Here is a 21,006-nt window from a genome sequence, read left to right on the forward strand (position 1 = left end):
AATTCAATGTGTACCCTGTCTTGTGAGCCTATATAATTCAATGTGTACCATGTCTTGTGAGCCTATACCATTCAATGTGTACCATGTCTTGCGAGCCTATACAATTCAATGTGTACCCTGTCTTGCGAGCCTATACAATTCAATGTGTACCCTGTCTTGCGAGCCTATACAATTCAATGTGCACCCTATCTTGCGAGCCTATACAATTCAATGTGTACCTTGTCTTGCGAGCCTATACAATTCAATGTGTACCCTGTCTTACGAGCCTATACAATTCAATGTGTACTCTGTCTTACGAGTCTATACAATTCAATGTGTACTCTGTCTTACGAGCCTATACAATTCAATGTGTACTCTGTCTTACGAGTCTATACAATTCAATGTGTACTCTGTCTTACGAGCCTATACAATTCAATGTGTACTCTGTCTTACGAGCCAATACAATTCAATGTGTACCCTGTCTTACGAGCCAATACAATTCAATGTGTACCATGTCTTGCGAGCCAATACAATTCAATGTGTACCCTGTCTTACGAGCCAATACAATTCAATGTGTACCATGCCTTACGAGTCTATACAATTCAATGTGTACCATGTCTTGCGAGCCAATACAATTCAATGTGTACCATGTCTTACGAGCCAATACAATTCAATGTGTACCATGTCTTGCGAGCCAATACAATTCAATGTGTACCATGTCTTACGAGCCAATACAATTCAATGTGTACTCTGTCTTACGAATAAAAGCACATGCTACTTGTGATTAGGGAGCCTATATATTTTAACTGGTACCTTTCTTGAGATAACAGGAAGTAGACTTGTTTATACACTGTGAAGGCAACAGCCCAGTAAGCTTTTGGTGGAAGGTTCTCTCATCTCTTCGAGACTCTCTTAGCGAAACTCTTTCATGATGTTGTTCGGTATTCGGCAAATGCTAGTGCACTATCTGTCACATTACATAAGTCAACATGTTGCGCTTAATTTCGAAACTGTTAAAAGCAAAAGTTTGTTTGTACCCCCGTATTAGCAGGGAAAACCCAAAATATTCTTAATTTCGGAGTAAGTCTATTAATTAGATGTTGTTTTTTTTCGGCAATCGATGACAAAGCAAACGTTAAAGTCGCTTTGATAAGATGATTTAATATTGCTTCGTCCATACTTGAAAATTTGGAAAGATAAATAGACGGATGTCTTTCATTTAAAACTCAAAGGTTAAGTATCCTTGTTAGGGCGCATTACGGGGAATTTACTCCGACTGATATACATTGTATTAACAACGGTCAAACGTATATTGGCTTCCGTAGACTCCGTATTAATTGGCTGAATTTGGAGGCACCCCAACATTAAAATAATACCGAATATCACATGATCTTGGTCAAGGACGAAGTCTAGACACCGCTGAACCCATTAAACAACAACAACAAAATAAAGAACAAAAAAAAAAACATATGTTTCAAAGCAAAGTCATGACAATGAAAATGCGAGTTGTACTACTTAAACATGTCGTTTCGGAAGACATTATTATATTATCTCGTAAAGTAAAATAATTAATGTAGGGAAAAGAGTCACAATTTATGCATGAGTGGGTCAACACTTTCGTTTTGAATGGCGAAGCATTCATCACCCTGACGAAACTTCCTGTAAAACGTACTCAAGCCATTAAAGATGCATGCCTCCAGATGAACCAAATATTTCAAAAAAATCAAACTTGAGAAAAAGCAAAGATGTTTTTACAAAAGTAAAAAGATTCAAGATAAAAGTAGTAATTTCCATGTTATGTGTGATTAAAAACCGATTTTGCAGTATTTTTCAACATATTTCTATTGCGTTACTAACGCAGATATTTTACTTTTTAATACATTTTCAAAACTTTCATGAAAATTAGCATGAATCCGGAGGCTTTAAATAATATTTTCATTAGTTGATAAAAAAAACAACAACAACAAACGTTTAAAATTACCAATTCGGACTGCTCAAGAGGCAAGGGTCTCTATGAAAAGGCTTGCAAAGAATACAGAAGTTGTAAGTATATATGTAAGGAACTATAAAAGGCCGTGCTAGCCAATGATAGGGCACGAATTTAACTACATTTCACACATACAAAGCAAGCAATGCTTTACATTAGTTTAAATACTTGTCTAACAAACACACATTCTTTCCCTGCAAGTGCCTCGACCAGATTTCAATCAAAAAGGAATGACATCATTTCTTTGCTCTGTATATGAATAATATCCATTTGTTCTTTTTTGAGACCTAAAGAATTAGTTTCCGTATAAGTACTTAAGTTTTGCATGTTGATGGAATTTGCACCCACTTTTCATTATCTAGATGAGTTGTTATGTATTTTGAAGTTAAAATTTATGTCTGAATAATAGGTCAATTTATCTTTTCCGTACATGATCATATTGTATATGCTTTATATAGATCTTACCCATCCGCCCACTTAAAAAGTAATTAGAACTGAAAGTAAAAGTTCACCGAAATGCGCAGTTCTAACTTTTAACATAAATGCGAGATCATTTCTTGTGAAGTAACGGTGATGGAGATGCATGTTTGTGTTTTAATTGTTTTTCTCCTGGGCTTTGGAGTTGATTTTACTACTCAAATCAAAGTAAGTGCATGAAAGTTATATTTTAATTATTCTATGACATATTAGGGAGCATGTTAATGAATGAATTAACTAATTAATTAACGAATGAACAGTCGTTGTTGGTTTTTAGTAACATTATACATGTATGTTTCTTTACTCAGAAAATTGAGCCCGAATTGAGCGAAAAGAAATGCTATATTAAAGAGATTGAATCTTTTTACCGGAATGGCTGCTTTGGAGTAGAAGAGGATGGACACATGGTTAGACATCAAGGGTGGTGTATTGTGGGAGATGATCAGAGGCTCACATGTGTACACGGCCATTGGTCTGGGACTGACAGTTCCGTTGGTATGAAATGTATTGTATTTTGATAAAGGACACAAAGGATGATAAATATAATGTTAAATGCTTATTCTTTTATAATCGAAACACACAAAATAATTATACTGCTGGAAAACAATTTCTATAAATTATTTTTTTATCATAATGTTCTTCAAAATTGGCTCATTTTTTTATTTCTCCGAAGTATAACAATTGTTGAATTATATCAATATTATGTTTGAATGTTTATTGTTTATAATTTATTATCTAAATATAGCTACAATCTCATTAATTAGTCCAAACAGTAGTCAACAGAACTTTTTATAGAATCATATTCACTGGGTGTAGTATCATATTCACTGGCTGAAGCCCTCGGGGCCATTATTCATTTTGCGGGCCGATTATCACCTTCCGGCCCTACTCTGTCGTGTATTAATCTCTTATTATTGTTGCGTTTTGTTCTTTATTGAATATTTCTCGATTAAAATATCATTACGTTACTATCTTAGTTAAAAGGTTCACCGCAATGAAGAGTAAAAACTTTAAAAAATTACTTTTGTATGCGCAACGTTCACGTAGTTGTGGGTCTTTTTCCCGCGCTTCAACGAAACAGGCATATAAAGTTGTACTTTCTGTGATTTTTTTTTAAATTCTTATTGCCTACTCATATAATGAAACAATTATTGACTGGTGTACCATTGAATATGATGTGATATTCACCGGCATAAAGTCATATTGACCGAGGCTATAGGTATCGCCTCGGTTAATATGACTTTCTGCCGGTGGATATCGCATCATATTCAATGGCACACTAGTCAATTATTGTATAATAATAAACATTGGCATGTACCTTTATCTGCAAAATTTAAGAAAGAAAAAAGTCATTGAAATATTGCATTTTATCTGCAGAATTGTTACAAAGGAATAAGCGGTTTTGGTCAGTTATCGGTGGGGCAATAGTAACTTGCATAATATTTTGTAAGTAGAAATAAAAAAAAACAATTTTTGTTTTCATTTACATTCATGGTTTGAAATACATTGTCACTTAGATATAAGAATATATGTTAAGAATGTTTAAAACACTGTCGCTGAGAAGCGAATGTTCTAGATTATATAACTGGAGTAGAGAGCCATTACGGTTTACCATTGTCACTAAAATAGCACTAACATTGCACTTTGGGGTCACAAGTACTTTGGGGGTCAAACTCGAGAAACGAACTCCAAAGTGCGTTAATATGTTACATACTAGTATATCAAAGCAGTTTAGTGACATACCTTACATGTAGTCCCTTACAATGGTGTTATTTTAATTTATTCTAGTAACCTGGCTAGCAAATAAAAAATGCACCGCTATTGTTTCAAATATTTTCATGCCCTGTAATTTAAATATTGCTGTTTAACTAATTGAAGATTAAACTTTCAGACTTCGTGTAAAACTTAATAAAAGAATGAATTAATGGAAACATAAACACATGTTTAATATAGTCGGGGTATGATTTAGCAGAATGGTTGTGAAGTTTGAATGTACTTATCAAATAGGTGGCAAAAGAAGCGGAGGCCGAACACCTATCAAATACCGGCCTTCATTTCCTAGACCATGCACACCAAAGGACATCAAGGGTAACTATAATGTTGGTGCTGGCGAGAACAGTGTTGTTGTTAGATGGACCGTACCGTCAGCCACGGATAGAAACGGAGGAACTCCAAGGTAGGTTACATAATTAGACTATGTTCTCATAACTTTTGTTTAAAATTATATGTTTAAAGACCCATTATGCTCTAGAAACTCTAGAAACACTGTTATTTTTATTTCTAAAATTTACACACGGACCATTTACCTGAACACGACCTGTTACCTTTTGGAAATTAATAAAGTTAAAGTGATTTATAATTTTGTATGGTACTCAAAATACTACTTTGTTTACATTTCACCATGATTTCACATTGTTGCTTTCTTTTCCAGCTATTTTTTAAATAATTTTCTTTCTTTTAACATTTGAAAAGTGTCATCCTCATTCATTATATTGATTGCCTGGATTGTAAATTATATATACATGTACATGTATTATATAATATCGAATGTATTAAAGTGTAACAATTAAAAATCATATATGTGTGTGTGTGTGCGTGTGTGCGTGCGTGCGTGCGTGTGTGTGCGTGCGTGCGTGCGTGATTTTTAATTGTCTCATATTTCAGAGTGATACAAGTTGATGGTGGTATAAATGGTGGTCGGTTTCATGGAACTACCTATGGAAAGGTCCATCATATCAAATATAAAGCTACAGATTCAGACGGCATGTCTACATATTGTGACTTTTCATTCTCGGTCACTGGTAGGTACCAAAGTTACAAGAAATACATTGTTAGTTTTTTTCTATTAATACCATAAAATCAGCAGTTTTTTTCAACCATGTACACATTTCTGTATGCATAACATTACGTTTTTCAAACATTTTTTGCTAACGTATAGTTTGTTAACATGTAAGTGTGATTTGATCAAATGGGGTCCCTGTAGTTCCATTAGGAAATAAACTACTTCCATTGCTTAGAACTGGTTGATTTCAGAGCGGATTTGAGGCTGCGTCTATAAGCATATACTTTCATTTACAATCGAACTAGATTTTGAATAAAATAAAAAAAAGGTTCGGATTAGACCGATTAGACTATAAGGGACTAATATATTTAGAACATCCTTAAAATTTAAAGTTCGGAACAGTCTTTAAATAAGCAAGAAAATGTAAGATACTTCTGTGTCCGTATTAAATATGTTGTTTTGTCACAGAATACCTTCAGATTTCATTAACAGTTAAATGTATTGTAGTGGGAAAGGTCTTGAATTGCTGTTTACCTCAAACCAATCCAGCGATGGTAAAAGAAAAGAAAATAAGTAGAGAATAGGAAGAACTATATATACCATGATGTTTAAATATTTTCTTTATGCCAGTGCTGACCTGTAATCTCCTACCATGGCCTGCTAATGGCGCCAGAAAGTGTGACAATAGCAATATTCTTGGAAGCACGTGTCACTATACATGCAACAATGGATACAAACTGACCGGAACTAGTAAAGTTACGTGTGAAAATGCTGTGTCGCCATCATGGTCTGCCATCCCAACTTGTGACAGTAAGTAAAGATGGGAGAGGGAAATGAATGTTTTCTTCGCATGTCCCTGCTTTTACGTTTTGGAGGTATCAATTACGATACGAACAGAGAAAATTATACAGTGAAAGTTCTATATTTCTAAATATATTAGTCTTTCATACTGTGTTTTTATTGGCATGCGATGTAATAGCGCTGATAATAAAATACAAAACGTTTTACACAATTAAAAGAAGGGATGTAGATAAATGTTTTGTCTTTGCACTCTTTTGTCGTCAATTGAGAGCCTAGGTTTAAAATTTTTATGCCCCCACAAAGTGGGGTGCATATAGCGTTGCACTTGTCCGTCCGTCCGTTCGTCAGTCCGTCCGTACGTCCCGAAATCTTGTGAACGCAACTCCTCTTGAACCGGATGGCAGATTTTGCTTAAACTTACAGGGATGAACAACCTTAATGTGTAGATGGAAGTAAAGGAAGGAATTTTTGCTGCGACCAAATTTAAAAGAATTATGGCCCTTTGTTGATTTTTTTCACTATATACTATGTAGAAATTTTGTGAACGCAACTCCTCTTAAACCGGATGGCAGATTTTGCTTAAACTTCCAGGGATGAACAACCTTAATGTGTAGATGGAAGTAAAGGAAGGAATTTTTGCTGCGACCAAATTTAATAGAATTATGGCCCTTTGTTGATTTTTTTCACTATATACTATGTAGAAATTTTGTGAACGCAACTCCTCTTAAACCGTATGGCAGATTTTGCTTAAACTTCCAGGGATTAACAACCTTAATGAGTAGATGGTACTAAAGGAAGGAATTTTTGCTGCGACCAAATTTAACAGAATTATGGCCCTTTGATGATTTTTTTTCACTGTATACCATATAGAAATTTTGTGAACGCAACTCCTCTTAAACCGGATGGCAGATTTTGCTTTAACTTCCAGGGATGAAAACCTTAATGTGTAGATGGAAGTAAAGGAAGGAATTTTTGCTGCGACCAAATTTAATTGAATTATGGCCCTTTGTTGAATTTTTCACTATATAGCATATATATGTTGTCAGTGGGGGGCATCCGTGTCCTTTGGACACAGTTCTAGTCTGACATTGTGTTTCGCACAAATCGATCTTATTAGCATTTATCTCATACCCGTCCGTGAAAACGGTATGGACGACCGTGCATATATCAATTAGCGTCTGTTTTAATCGTTTTTGTCGTAGACATGCATCGTGTATATTCAAATAGAAACGACATTACTACAGGAAGTAACGACCTATCTTCTTATAAAGGTATTCCAGAAATAACTTGACGCTTGAAATAGTGGTAATAATAAAATAACGTTTTGTTAAAGAAATATAATTATAGATGTTATATATCTAAATTACCGTATTATATCTCACGTGATTAATTTACTAAATATTGCATTATGTGCCATCAAAATGTAACAATCCAGCGCATACCTGGTGCCTGGTATTATTTATATACTATAAACCACAATGGTCTGTATGGATAAGAAAAAAAACCCATATATTTTACAACATAGTGATTTTCACTCAATTTTACAATGTGGAACTGAGTGAACTTTATACTACTTATTTGTTTGGTTTTTATAGAAATGACTTGCAGTGAACCGAAATACCCATCACATTCTACAGTCATGTGTTCGGACTCTAACTACGGCTATCAATCAATTTGTATATTCAAGTGTGATAGTGGATACGCGTTGAAAGGGGCCAGACATATTCAGTGCCAGGCAGACGGAAAATGGTCGAACTATGAAGCCTCATCATGTATCGGTAAATTGCCATGATAAAGAACTTTTTATGTTTTATTCGTTGTTATTAAATGAATATGAATGTCATAAATCATTTAAGAAATGACTTGGATCCAGAATATTCGTTTAGCATATTCATAAATTACTTTATTTCTAATTTATCTTAGATGACACTCCGCCGACCATCTCCTGTGTAACTCCGCAGATATTTTATGCTGACCGAGGTGTTACAATGGGACAATGGGATCAGTTCTAGAGGTGGGAACTGAAATTGTAAAATATAAGGCAGTTGATGTAGATGGAAGTGAATCTCAAGAATGTTTTATCCAGCTCCGTATTGAAGGTATTTTATAAACTACCGACATATTGACATGTGATCTCGTGCTTGTATCATAGTTTGGGGATCTTTCTGTTGAAAATGTGTCAGAGTTAAATCCTACAGTGCGTTAACTGGAGTGCAGGTATTAGTTACCCGCACTCCCAGACTCCAGAACATGCCCATTGATTGGCTCAATTTTTCTGAAGTTTGATTATTGTGACGGTAGAGACAGGGAAAGCGATAGAAATATCATATTAAGATGCTCGTTCATTGGTTACTTTTTTTCTTGGGTTTCATATTTTGACAACAGGGAATGTGTTATTTTTAACTATGATACAAAAGAGACACTCGACATCTGATTTATACTTGGGGGCTACGCCACCTCGTACAAATCAGATAGTCTCGTGTTTCTATGCTCTTTCTATTACTTATACAATGATTTTATATAATCATTTGATAAATTAATTACAATATACTTACTTTTACTGTATCGGATATTTACAAGCAATAAAACAGTACGATATCAATTCTGGGACTAACTCATTTGACGTTCCAGATACCAGATTGGTCGTAATAACATAATAATACCATGTAATAATAATAATAATAATTTTTTTTTTTATTTACCTTTACTTTAAAAAGACTTAAGGTTTTCTTATTGACTGATATTGTGCCGATATGTAATAACATTTTGGTTGAATTGTTAATGAAATGTCCTACGAAATTATAACAATAAACTACTTTATTTTCTGATTGGCTTTCACATGTTAAATGTTCAAAAGTTCCGCATTTAAAAATTCTCAATGTTACAGAAATAACTTGCGGGCATCCGTTAGAGAGTTTTACTGATGACTACATGAGATTCAACTGTTCTACACCAAAGTCCGGATATGTTTACGGTGCGTCTTGTCTACTTTCTTGTATCGCACACCTGCCACTAGAGGGCCGTGATCTGATCACGTGCGAGGACAATGGCCAATCAGAAGGTGTTTGGAGATGGGGATCTGGAGGAAAGCCATTTTGTAGAGGTAGTGTTTAAAAACAAGACAATAGAACGGTACATAATAGCTAACAGCCACAACAAAAACAAAATAAAGAAATCTTTTTGTTCACTTGACCTCGACGTTCTTGTACATCCATACAAGGCGTTGATTGTCATCACATGAAATTCATCGCTGAATCAATAGTGTTTTCGATTTTTTCCCCATAGTTTGTATACTTTTCCCAGTAATTGTGAGCAGATTTCTTTTTGAAGTTATTTTGAAACAACTTTAAATATGAATGTTTGTAGACATACTATATTGGTAAATAGGTTCATTTACTGCAGGCAAAACTGTTGAACCCAACCTTAGATTTATTATATTGAATTTGCACACCCCAATCGTATATTGCAGTCAACCGACTAAAGAAATACATGTAAATTGCAGTAAAACCATCATACGTTGTTTTTTTATTGATTATGAAGGGTAGTAAATTGAACATAAGTTACTATTCCTATATTTTTTACATTTATATATTTTTTCATAATTATGTATCTTACATTTTATCTATCACCAGTTACTGTTGTAGGATGTCATTAAATCTAAGAATTAATCTATTTTAAACTATGAAATAAAATGTGGATTTATATGTGCGGACCTTATGGTTAGTAGACAAGGACACTTTAATTTACTTATTCTTCATAGATGTATCTCATTTCTTATTTTATGAAATTAAATGAATAAAATCTTTATTATTTCTATTTTCAGAAATTGCTTGCCCTGAACTAGATGGACCAATAAACGGCGCCCTTACCCATGATTCATTATTAACACGCCCATTACGTATCATGATGTGTAATGACCAATTCGATATACCGGACATGGGCACACATTTTCACGGTTATTTTTTATGCACCGACAATGGCAAATGGATGCCATTTTCGTCAGTGCCAGATTGTATAGGTATATAGATATAAATTAAGCTGGTAAGAGTTGTCAAACTAAATGGTTAACTTAATATTTATATGTAAGATTCGGAACCTCTGTATAACGTCTGTCGTATTTTCTGTTATTATGCCGGTAAGAGCAGACTCTAATATTGTATTAATAAATCTAAAACCATGAGTTTAGCTCGAATATATAAAAAAAATGCTCAAATAAGCTTGAAAGGCGTCAATTCATATGAACAAGAGACAACCGGGGTCGTCCGAGGTTATAAAGGCATAAACAATAAACATAAACTTAGATTGGTCAAAAACCTACAGAATTGTAATTAAATAGATATCTCAATTTTTGAGAAATAATTACCCGGTATGTCCCCACTATTTAAAAACTGATTATATTTCTGCGTTGATGTCGAATAAAGTACATGTACTATCTGTATTTAAATACATGAGTATGGGTCAATTGAAATATTAGTTATGTCTCCCAAAATTTTTGGGAGACATATTGTTTTTGCCTTCGCCGTCTGTCTGTCTATCCGCCCGTCCGTATTGTCCGGTCTTCACAGGTCAAACTACAAGTGGGATTTCAACCAAACTTTGCAGGAGTGATCAGTACTATCCCTAGTTGTGCACATCGCCGGCACGTTCCGCTTTGCTGCACAAAATGGTTACCAGAGCTAAAAATAAAAAACTTGTCCGGGCTTCACAGGTCAAACTACTAGTGGGATTTCAATCAAACTTTACAGAAGTGATCAGTACCATCCTTAGCACATCGCCGGCATGTTCCGCTTCGCTGCACAAAATGGCTGCCAGAGCTAGAAATAGAAAAATATTGTCCGGCTTTTACTGGTCAAACTACTGGTGGGATTTCAACTTCACATGAGTGATGGATTTCAACTTCACATGAGGGATCAATACTATCCCTAGTTATGCACATCGCCAGCACATTTGTTTCGCTGTATAAAATAGTTGCCAGAGCTTTTAATAGAACAATCTTGTCAGGCTTTCACAGACAGAACTGCTGGTTGGATTTCAATGAAACTTTACATGAGTGAACAGTACCATCACTAGTTGTGCACATTGGCGGCACGTCCCGCTTCGCTGCACAAAATGGCCGCCAGAGCTTAAAAAGAAAAAAACTATAACAGGTCAGACTTCTGGCGGAATTTCCACCAAAATTCACAGGAGTGATCAGAACCATCCATAGTTTTGGGAGCCATTTGTTTTTGTGACAAAAACCCTTCTAGTTAAGAAAATGGTCTTGCATGCGTAACGATGATGTTACTGAAATCTACAGGCTTGTCATATTTTTCCGATGAAAATATAAATGCTCTCACAAATATTAGATACAATACTGTAATATGACTGCTCTTTTTGATCAGATTTAATATTGGACGAAGTGAAATACTACCAGCATTATTTTAAAAAAAAAAAACGTTTGGATGTTATAATTTTATTCAGTTACTGCCATTTAATTTTTCAGTACCACGAGATCCAACATATGTAAAATTACCGGCTGAGATATTTTACTATGGCGGGAAATGCGGTGAAAATGATACAATTGCACAAATAAAAGAGAATTTCCAGACTATTCTTGAAATACATTTGAACCCGTTGCTCGCGCCCGTTTGTCCGTCTGGGGCAGTTTGTATTGCGGAACATATCAAGGTCACGTGCGGACCAGTACAGAATCGCAGGAAGAGATATCTATCACTAGGAACATTGAGCCGCCGTTCTCAAGAAAATGAAGGTAATGGAACAGTCATTATTTCCGGTCTGTTATGTATAATTAATTATACTTGTGCATTACTAAATATATTGAACTCGTTGAATAAAGTAAAATGTCGCTAACCATTATGTTTTTCAGATGCACGCATAATATGATTTTATTCACCTCTTTCAATAATATTAGAACTGAACTTACACTCATTGCCTGGCCTTTTTATATTTTCAGCATCAACAAAAGAACATCGCAATGAGACGCTTGACGCCGAGAACCATTTGCTTGTAGTTGAATTTCATATCAAAATGCATATAAACACTAGTACTTCAAAGCTTAAAGACACTTTAAAAACATTGGATGACGTGCGTGTCAATATTTTGCAGCCAACAGTCCAAGATCTAATCAACAATGGAACATTCGACATAAACAATTTCACGTTAACGAATGCTTCATTTGTGACTTCAAATAATTGGGAAATTACATGTGATTCTGGTCATATACTGGACCAATCAATATGCAGTAAGAAAAATTAACCTAGCTTTATTGTGTAAATAATTTCTCGTAAATGACATTTTTTGGCAGTATTCTATTACTAATGAAACGAGGTCAACCTGGTCTATTTAAATAATTAGATCAATAGAAAGATTTATTGAATTCAGGTTTTGTAAGGTGATAATTTGACGTCTTTAAGGTATATCATGCCACATCCTGTCAACAACATAAAATGTGATCTGAAGACACTTTCAACATGTCATAACTTATCGGATATAAACAAATGTTTTATATTGTAACATAACATATCGAATATCTATCCATTTTACAGAACCATGTCCGATTGGTTACTTTCTTAACGAAACAAGTGATAAGTGTGACCAATGCCCAGCTGGTCAGTACAAGGACATAGAGAGTGAGAGCACATGCTCGATATGTCCAAGCGGGTTCACAACACTAGGATCTGGGTCCAAATCTAGATTGGACTGTGTCAGTAAGTACTTGTCTGTATGTATATATATATGTGTGGTTTAATAAAAAAGCTATACTCTACTCAACCAAAAAAGAAACCTGACAATTTTAATGTTGCAATATCTTTTTAACATGGGCATCTAATAAAAACATATTTATCTCACATCTGTAGATTTTCGATACACAATATGTGTGTAAACACAAGCTAGCTTGATTCTAACCGAAATTGGGTAGTCTTCAAATAGCCGTATTGGTATGTGGCGCCCGTGCTCAATGAATGGAACGCAACAGAATGTGAACAAAAGCGCTATACATTCACCAAGTGATTACACAGTATAAATCACCATTGACATTTGATGATTACAAAATGCCACGTTTATCAGAGGCCGAAATAAATCGGGCTATCGGTATGCTTCAAGCTGCCGTATGTGCCGTTGACGTTAGCAGGACATTTAACTGCAGTCGCAACACAGTGCATGAGCTTGTCAGGCGCTTTAGGCGGACAGGTGATGTGCATGATCGTCCTAGGTCAGGTAGACCAAGAGCAACTAGCCAACGGGACGATCGGTAATCGTTTTGACGCACTTACGTCACAAATTCCAACCTATAGACGAGACTGGAACAGATTCTTGATTTCAGATGAATCTAAATTCAACTTGAGTAACGCTGATGGTCGTCAACGTGTCTATTGTAGACAAGGTGAAAGATTTACTCCTGTCTGTGTCAGAGCACTTATTCGTTTCGGGGTTAGGGGGGAGGGGGAGTTATGATTTGGGGTGGTATTATGGGGACTCTTAGTCATTCGAGGCAACTTAAATGCCCAAAGGTATATAAATGAAGTTTTGAATTCCTTTCATGCAAAGGAATGCTTCAGTTGTGTTTCAGCAGGACAATGCACGCCCGCATGTTACAAGGATCACACAAGCTCGCCTTGCAGCGGCTAACGTAAACGCCATGCATTGGCCGGCATATTCTCCGGACATGAATCCAGTGGAGCACATTTTTGACGAACTGGGGAGACGTGATCGTCGTCGTCATGCACCTCGCACTGTAAACGAGCGAGCAAATGCCCTTGTCAGAGAGTGGAACAACTCCCTAATCTGCTTCGTAAACTCGATGAGAAGACGTATTGAAGCACTCATTAGAGCCAGAGGTGGTCAAAGGTGGTACTAGGGTGCATTAGAACTTCGATTACCAGACAAACTCGATTGAAATTTCAAGTTATTACTACTGAAAAGCAACATAATGGCAAAAGCTTTAATATGCCAAAATCAGTTTTGACCCCTACATTACATTCGACGTCATTTAACATTTTGACGCGTGCACTATTTAAATCACATTGCATAAGTTCTTCAGCAAGGCATTGCACTATAATATCCTATCTTGGTTTGACTCATATGTTCAGAAATTTGATAAATAACATATTGTCAGTTTTCTTTTTTGGTTATATATTTTCAGTGTTTGTCATTTTATGAACAACAGCATTTTTCGATTCAGCAAAGATTACTTTTCGGCCAATGTCTTCTTAGTTACTTCTTTTCATTCAAATTGCACACTGACATTGAATGGTCTCCTTTATAGCAACTGTTTGGTTGTGGTATGCATGTAGTACTGTCTCTGATGTCATATAGCCTTCCTCCTTTTCTTTCAGAACAATGCAGACCGGGAACATATTCCCCCAATACTGTCGAGACATGTTCCACGTGTCCCCTCGGTTACTATCAAGATCAATACGGGCAGACGACATGTAAACAATGTCCTTTTGGTACAACAACTGTGTCGACAAACAGTTCGTCTGCTGATGATTGCAAAAGTATTATTTTAGTTGTTTTATTTTGATAGATTTAAGCATTAAACTTTGTACCCTCCTTTAATTATTCTTTATTAATATAATTATTCTTTCTCTAATATGACACCCCCTAAATTATACTCAACAATTATACGGTAATGGCATATTTCCATGAAACCAGTATTAAATTTGGTTAAAATTGACATATTTTAGTCATACACCTAAACAAGAATGCTTTTTTGCAAGATATCCTAAATCTGTAGATTTTACGTAAAACAGAACAACATTTACCCATTTCTGCAAAAGTTAAACTAGTTCGTTAAAATGTAAGCATACGTCTGAAACAATCATCATTTTCTAAATGTTCTTATTTGTTAAAAAATGAATTTTGAGTTACAAAGTTCAGATAGTTTTAATATTTAAAATTGAGCAATATAACATTTAGTAAGTTTAACATAACTGAAAGATGAAAAACATAGAGTGTAGCACCATTTATCGAAATTTTATTTGCTGTACTGTTGCCATTATTTTAGATCTACTCTTTCCTTAATTTTTGCAGTCCATATATTATAATGGAAATGGCCTAGTGATTGTCTAAAGTTCTAAACGGACATGAAGCAACTTAGAAACACTGTTTTGTCTCAATTTGTATTTTGTTGAAATGACATTTATTTTAATTCTGATAAATGTTAAATATTAATTTATTAAACCGTGTTTTTTAAAAAGAATTTATACCTTACCAAATTGATTGAAAAACATATTAAAACAACATAAAAAGAATCAAAGCTTCAATAATGTGGAAAAATAAATAAGAAAAAACCTGGACCTACGCGTTCTCGATCTTACAATACGTAGAACATTTAGAAATTATAAGCCGAAAGTTTACTCTATTACGCTCAGCAGACAAAAAAATTATATTAAAATCACAATCTCAAATCTATCAAGGATTAATGTATTGTGTGTGTTGGTCGTATATATGTAATCATGCAATGGACTGGTTCATAAAATCAAAAATGTATAATTATGTATTGTAAAAAATGATAATGTGCCATTACAACAAGATCAAACTTGTGTCGTTTTCTTTTCTTTCCAGCATATGACGCATGTATGTCGTCACCATGTAACGGAAATAACTGTACCAATATTGACGACAGTTATATATGTACTTGTCATGGAGGTTGGTCGGGTACAAATTGTACGACGCCGCCGGATTATTGTGTAGACAACGCATGTGAAAATGGCGCCACTTGTATAAGTGGAAGTACAAATTACACATGTAATTGTGTCCTCGGATACAGTGGACTGTTCTGTGAAATTCCTCAATGTGAGTTTTATATGTGAATACTCTCACAAATAACCCCTCAAAACTTGTCGTAAATTGATGCTTATCTAAAATCTAAATTTTGCAGTTATCTAAATACTAGGAGTGTTCAAATATGAATGCATTTACGTTCACAGGCAAAAGTATCGGACCTGGGAAAAAAAATATGACCAGGTTGATAAAAAAAAAACCTGTGTTCATCTTAAAAGTGTCAAAAAAAACAAAAAAAAATGTATATAATGACCCCCTTTAAAAATATACTATAAGTTAAGAGTATATATACTTAACTTATAGTATATTTTTAAAGGGGGTCATAATATACATTTTTTTTTGTTTTTTTTTTTTGACACTTTTAAGATGAACACAGGTTTTTTTTATCAACCTGGTCATATTTTTTTTGCCAGGTCCGATACTTTTGCCTGTGTTTACGTTATGTCGCAGTCCACTCTTACGATATGGGAAAGGTGCTGCTAAGAGGTTCTGGGCTTGAGGGTTGCTATAAAAATACAGAAATACGCTCTCAGAAAATATTTATTATCAATGAATACGAAGTCTGGCTCGCGCCATGAAAATCTTCAGTAGGAGTGCAAAGACAAAATAATGACAAATGACACAAAATCATGAATGGCAAAATGTAGAATAACAAGTATGGGATCAATACAGACATTCATATTTACCTATAAAAATACAGAAATACGCTCTCAGAAAATATTTATTATCAATGAATACGAAGTCTGGCTCGCGCCATGAAAATCTTCAGTAGGAGTGCGCATGCGTGAAGGTACTTAGTGCGGAAATAGAATATTTAAGATTGAGGCCCGTACCAATGGTTAGTACATACTTGTTAATAAATGAATGAATGAAGAAATGAATGAATGAGTAAATGAATAAAAGGATGAATGTATGGAATATAGGAAAAGGACACAAATATAGGACTTCACATAATCTACGGTGTACAATACGGGACATACATTTACATTATAACATCTAACATTAATACATCAATATGACCCTGCGACAGTTATAATGTTCAATTTTAGACACACACAAAAAAAAAGATGAAAGATATCAGGAAATGAAAGATATCTGTTACACGCCTACTAAACAGTGGCTCTTTCACATTTTGGTGATCTGTTTAAACGAGAGCCCTCGACACATCCGTTGTAGAGCCATTGACCAAAACAAAGCAGAAACAGGTAAACACAGTTTCTAAATATATCCGCTTTTTTTAAAATATGCTTGTTTTTCAAAAATCGAAGAATGCTATGCCACGTAGAACATTTTCCTCGTCAGTTTGCATTTAATTTCGATACGAAATACCCAAAAATGACGTTTCCAGAACTTTTACAAAATATTAACTTTCGTGTTTTCTGTTACGTTGAGACACATTTTTAGTGATTTCTTTACCGTAAAGTAAGTGTCTGCCCAATTTATCATGAATGAAACATGACCCCAACCTACCCTTTAGCTCAACACAAAAACTATATTTCAAAGAACTTGGTTAAAAATAAAATATTTTCATTTGTTCAAATGTGATCGAGTCATCGACAGAGTGCTGGCGCCATCGGCAATGTGAAAGAGCTCTCGAAAATGTGATGGAGCCAATACAAGCATATCCACGATCATGCTATCAAGTTTTTTCACAGTCGAATTGGGATGAAAAATTAGCCAAAAAAAAGAGGATCCTTTTTTAATTTTGTATAATACTAGTAATAAGAATACCCAAAACCGGCGAAATATAATACATTGTATACATTATAGCACATAGTAAATTAGTAAGTAAGATTCAGCAAATAATATGAAAAAATAATGTTCATTTTAATGTTTTCTTAAGTGTAGAATGTTAAATTTGCAAACAATGGTGTCTTTGATCAAGATTATTTGATTTGCTTTTTCAAAATTGGTCCTTGTGTACACATTCTTTTATTGGTTTTCGCCGGTGTCCTGTGCCGAAGATTTATACTTGATTTAATGTTCATTGTTTTTGTAGTAATATCAGCTGATTAGCTAGTTTATAATATATGCACATTGCGCATGCTCAATAACATGTCTAGCCAGTTCCTCGATGTTAGGGATTTTAGGAGAATAAATTTACATCTTGTAGAGTATGCACGTGTTTGTGTTATATCACTATTTTAAGAAGTCTACTTGATTAATATAATTAACTCTTACCAACAAAACAGTTTTGACACTAACTTTTAAATAGTGTTGCATTGCTTTTGCGAAATGTACTTCGTGCTAAACGCCACACTTTAACATTTCATGAATACAAGTCTTTATAAACTGTATAAATTTTGTATATTGATGAATATTAATCGCCATATTCCACAATGTCGACACTAATTATGTGCTTGTATTGGCTCCATCACATTTGTGAGAGCTCTTTCACATTGCCGATGGCTCCAGCACCGTGTGTTGAGTCAAAGGTGAGGTAGGCACTATATGTTACATCCAATATTATGTGGATCAACATTAACTTTATAGTAGAGAAATCACTCAAGATGTGTCTGCTCGCGAAAGAAAACACACGAGTTGATAATGGGTAGAAGTTCTAGCAACGTCATTTTGGGGATTTTCGTATCGAAATTGCATCCAAAATGATGAGAAAAATATTGTTCGTGGCATAGCATTCTTCGATTTTTGAAGAACAAGCATGTTCTTTTAAATCTGATTTTTTTAGAAACTGTGTTTACTTTTTGCAGCTTTGTTTTGGTTGATGGCTCTACAACGGAAGTGTCGAGGGCTCTCATTTAAACAGATCACCAAAATGTGAAAGAACCGTTGTTTAGTAGGCGTGGGTTAGATGTACACGTTTGCCTTACATTCATACCACAATAAGTAAATCCGTCCACTTAGCTTTGTGTATAGCTCGCGATTATGCAAAAATTGTTGGTTGATAGGAGATCAGAGAATGCCATTTAAATACCTTATATTAAGAATTAAAGTCATCTTGGCATAGGGTGTAAAGAAGTGTGTGCGTGCGTGCGTGTGTGTGTGTGTGTGTATGCGCGCGCGCGCGCGCGTGTGTGTTATGTTATGTTATGCCAACTGATATCTGTCAATCATTATTCCCTATACAGTGGATAAATTAGATGGGGGCTGGTCAGAATGGGTGGTATCAGCATGTTCAAAGACTTGTGGAGCAGGAAGTATGAATAGAACAAGACAGTGTAATAGTCCAGTCCCAGGTACAAACGGTTCTGATTGTGCTGGTGACGCTACAGAAACTATAGCTTGTAATATGGACGCTTGCCCTGGTGAGATTTTCTCAACGTTAAAAACATAAATATTTATTAATTAAAATTTTTTTTATTATTATTATTATTATTTAATTTTAGCCAGGACGAAAAAGATTTGCCGCATTAACTATAGCATGGCTTAATGCCATTTCAGACAATTTTTTGAGTAAAATTACATTTTTAAGAAAGCATGATAACAGATTAACTGAGCTGTATAGTTAATTAGTGTTTGAATTTTTTTTCGTCCAATAGAATTGTTGTATTTCAAATGAATCATTACACATTTACTTTGTTAAATCGGCTAAATTTTCATCTGTCTAGTAAATCGACAGTTTTATAAAAATAATTCCAAAAACTAAATTGGTTAGTGTTTATAAGTAAGCATTAACCTTCTAATTTTATTTTGTAAATGTTTGCTAATAAACTTAAAACTGTCTTCGGAACGTTGAGAACTATGATATGCAGACAATAGATTTGACTGTTTAACTGTTTTGATGTTTTATTCTTAACAACAGTGTGTAAAGAACTCAGGAACACATCCGGGACCGTGCTGGACTGTACTACAGACGAAGCAACCGGAAGTAAGACTTGCACGATATATTGCGAGGATGGTAAAGTGCTCCCACCAGGATTAATAGATGAGGAGTCATTTACTTGTGGTCCTAGCACTAACTACGAATGGGGCTATTTGGAAAATGCTCCTAGTTGTGTCGGTTAGTTAAAATTATTTTGTTGTTGTCGTGTTGCTGTTGTTTTTTGTTTTGTTGATGTTGTTGTTGTTGCCTTGTTTGCTTGTTAGTTTTTTGTTGGTTTTTTGTGTTGTTGTTTTTCATTATGTGTGTAGTAAAAACTTAACAAACTTAACATCTTGAAACATCTTCTAATGAGTGTCTTTTAAGTTTGTTCAAATAAAAGCCTTGGGGTTTAAACTGGCCCCGCTCCAGGGGCCTTTATACAGGTGAGCGACCTCAGGGCCATCATGGCCCTCTTGTTTGACTCTTATACTGGTAAATTCATGGAATTAGACTCTGAAGTTAATCATGTAAATTGTAAAAAAAATGTTTAAATGAAGAAGTTTAAAAACTTCTGTAGATAAATCTGTTGCAAATTAAAGGCACAAAAAGCCTCAAAAACAGAACAAGAAAGAGAAATACGAAATTTAACTGTTTCAGAGCATGTTAGATTCTTTTCACTTGAAGAAAGGAGCACTGAATTTGAAATTGTTCAAAAAAAAGCAGTAAAATATAAGCAAAGTAGTATTTTGACATCCATACAAAATACTAAATCACTATGACTGTACTAATTGCCAAATGGCAAAGGAAGCAAACAGTGGTTTAGGTACTTGGCCAACTAGTAACTTTTTGGAAACAATAACGTAAGATCAAAAATAAAAAGCTTTGGGGAAATAAAAACTAAAGAGTTTCTGGGGCATAGTGGGCCTTTAAGTATCCGAGTATTTTAAACTTCAGCTAAAAAATCATAAAATAATTCTTACATAAATGATTTACTCCTGATTAAATCAACATTTATTTATTTGTAGACCCTATCAGCCCAGGCAGCATTAACATTACTGTGACAATAGAGTATGTGATTGAGATACCTGACAGTGTGGCGTCACGTTTTGTGAACTTGATAAACGAGCAGATATTAACAGTACCATGTTTTGATTCCATCAGTTGTCATACACATATAGAGATAGCCAAGTCAGACATGACGATTGTTTTTAGTATTCCTATATCTCGGGGAACAGACATAGAGTACAGTGGCTCCATACTAAGCGGAATACGTAAGTACTTATATGGTAATATCTATGTCATATATGACATAGATATTACCATGTCGTTATCTTTTTATCATAACAATACAATATAAAATGAATCGTATGCATGGCAAAAAGAACGCTTTGAATTCTACACAGATGGCCTGTAGTAACTAATTCGAATAGC

The 21,006-nt window shown here is 34.7% G+C and overlaps 3 protein-coding genes across 3 annotated transcripts; all 3 read left to right on the top strand.

The window, feature by feature from the left end:
• Window positions 1–2,452: 2,452 nt before the first annotated feature.
• LOC132759190 (P-selectin-like) lies at window positions 2,453–8,038 on the top strand. Its single transcript, XM_060750915.1, has 8 exons — window positions 2,453–2,611; window positions 2,752–2,938; window positions 3,821–3,889; window positions 4,451–4,619; window positions 5,108–5,244; window positions 5,856–6,035; window positions 7,622–7,804; window positions 7,950–8,038. The coding sequence occupies exons 1-8, from the start codon at window positions 2,540–2,542 to the stop codon at window positions 8,036–8,038; spliced, it is 1,086 nt and encodes a 361-aa protein (XP_060606898.1). The 5' UTR covers window positions 2,453–2,539.
• A 3,945-nt stretch (window positions 8,039–11,983) lies between these two features.
• On the top strand, window positions 11,984–12,789 carry LOC132759185 (thyroglobulin-like). The gene is made up of 2 exons (XM_060750908.1): window positions 11,984–12,267; window positions 12,572–12,789. The coding sequence occupies exons 1-2, from the start codon at window positions 12,054–12,056 to the stop codon at window positions 12,772–12,774; spliced, it is 417 nt and encodes a 138-aa protein (XP_060606891.1). The 5' UTR covers window positions 11,984–12,053; the 3' UTR covers window positions 12,775–12,789.
• A 289-nt stretch (window positions 12,790–13,078) lies between these two features.
• On the top strand, window positions 13,079–20,932 carry LOC132759191 (fibropellin-1-like). Its single transcript, XM_060750916.1, has 7 exons — window positions 13,079–13,278; window positions 13,575–13,818; window positions 14,293–14,524; window positions 15,594–15,824; window positions 18,902–19,078; window positions 19,576–19,773; window positions 20,601–20,932. Exons 1-7 carry the CDS (start codon window positions 13,079–13,081, stop codon window positions 20,930–20,932), a joined length of 1,614 nt encoding a protein of 537 aa, XP_060606899.1.
• The last annotated feature ends 74 nt before the right edge of the window (window positions 20,933–21,006 follow it).

Source organism: Ruditapes philippinarum, unplaced genomic scaffold (genome assembly GCF_026571515.1).
Source record: "Ruditapes philippinarum isolate M1 unplaced genomic scaffold, ASM2657151v2 ctg132_1_1_1_1, whole genome shotgun sequence".
NCBI lineage: Eukaryota > Metazoa > Mollusca > Bivalvia > Venerida > Veneridae > Ruditapes > Ruditapes philippinarum.

What these genes read in the sequence shown, in the direction of transcription:
- LOC132759185 (XM_060750908.1), top strand. Translation starts at nt 12,054, where the DNA reads ATGCATATAAACACTAGTACTTCAAAGCTTAAAGACACTTTAAAAACA. An exon ending in ACTGGACCAATCAATATGCA is followed by an intron (nt 12,268 to 12,571) that starts GTAAGAAAAATT and finishes TCCATTTTACAG; the next exon opens with AACCATGTCCGATTGGTTAC.
- LOC132759190 (XM_060750915.1), top strand. Translation starts at nt 2,540, where the DNA reads ATGGAGATGCATGTTTGTGTTTTAATTGTTTTTCTCCTGGGCTTTGGA. An exon ending in ATTTTACTACTCAAATCAAA is followed by an intron (nt 2,612 to 2,751) that starts GTAAGTGCATGA and finishes TTCTTTACTCAG; the next exon opens with AAAATTGAGCCCGAATTGAG. An exon ending in CTTTTCATTCTCGGTCACTG is followed by an intron (nt 5,245 to 5,855) that starts GTAGGTACCAAA and finishes TCTTTATGCCAG; the next exon opens with TGCTGACCTGTAATCTCCTA.
- LOC132759191 (XM_060750916.1), top strand. Translation starts at nt 13,079, where the DNA reads ATGCCACGTTTATCAGAGGCCGAAATAAATCGGGCTATCGGTATGCTT. An exon ending in GTCTGCTGATGATTGCAAAA is followed by an intron (nt 14,525 to 15,593) that starts GTATTATTTTAG and finishes TTTTCTTTCCAG; the next exon opens with CATATGACGCATGTATGTCG. An exon ending in GTTCTGTGAAATTCCTCAAT is followed by an intron (nt 15,825 to 18,901) that starts GTGAGTTTTATA and finishes TTCCCTATACAG; the next exon opens with TGGATAAATTAGATGGGGGC.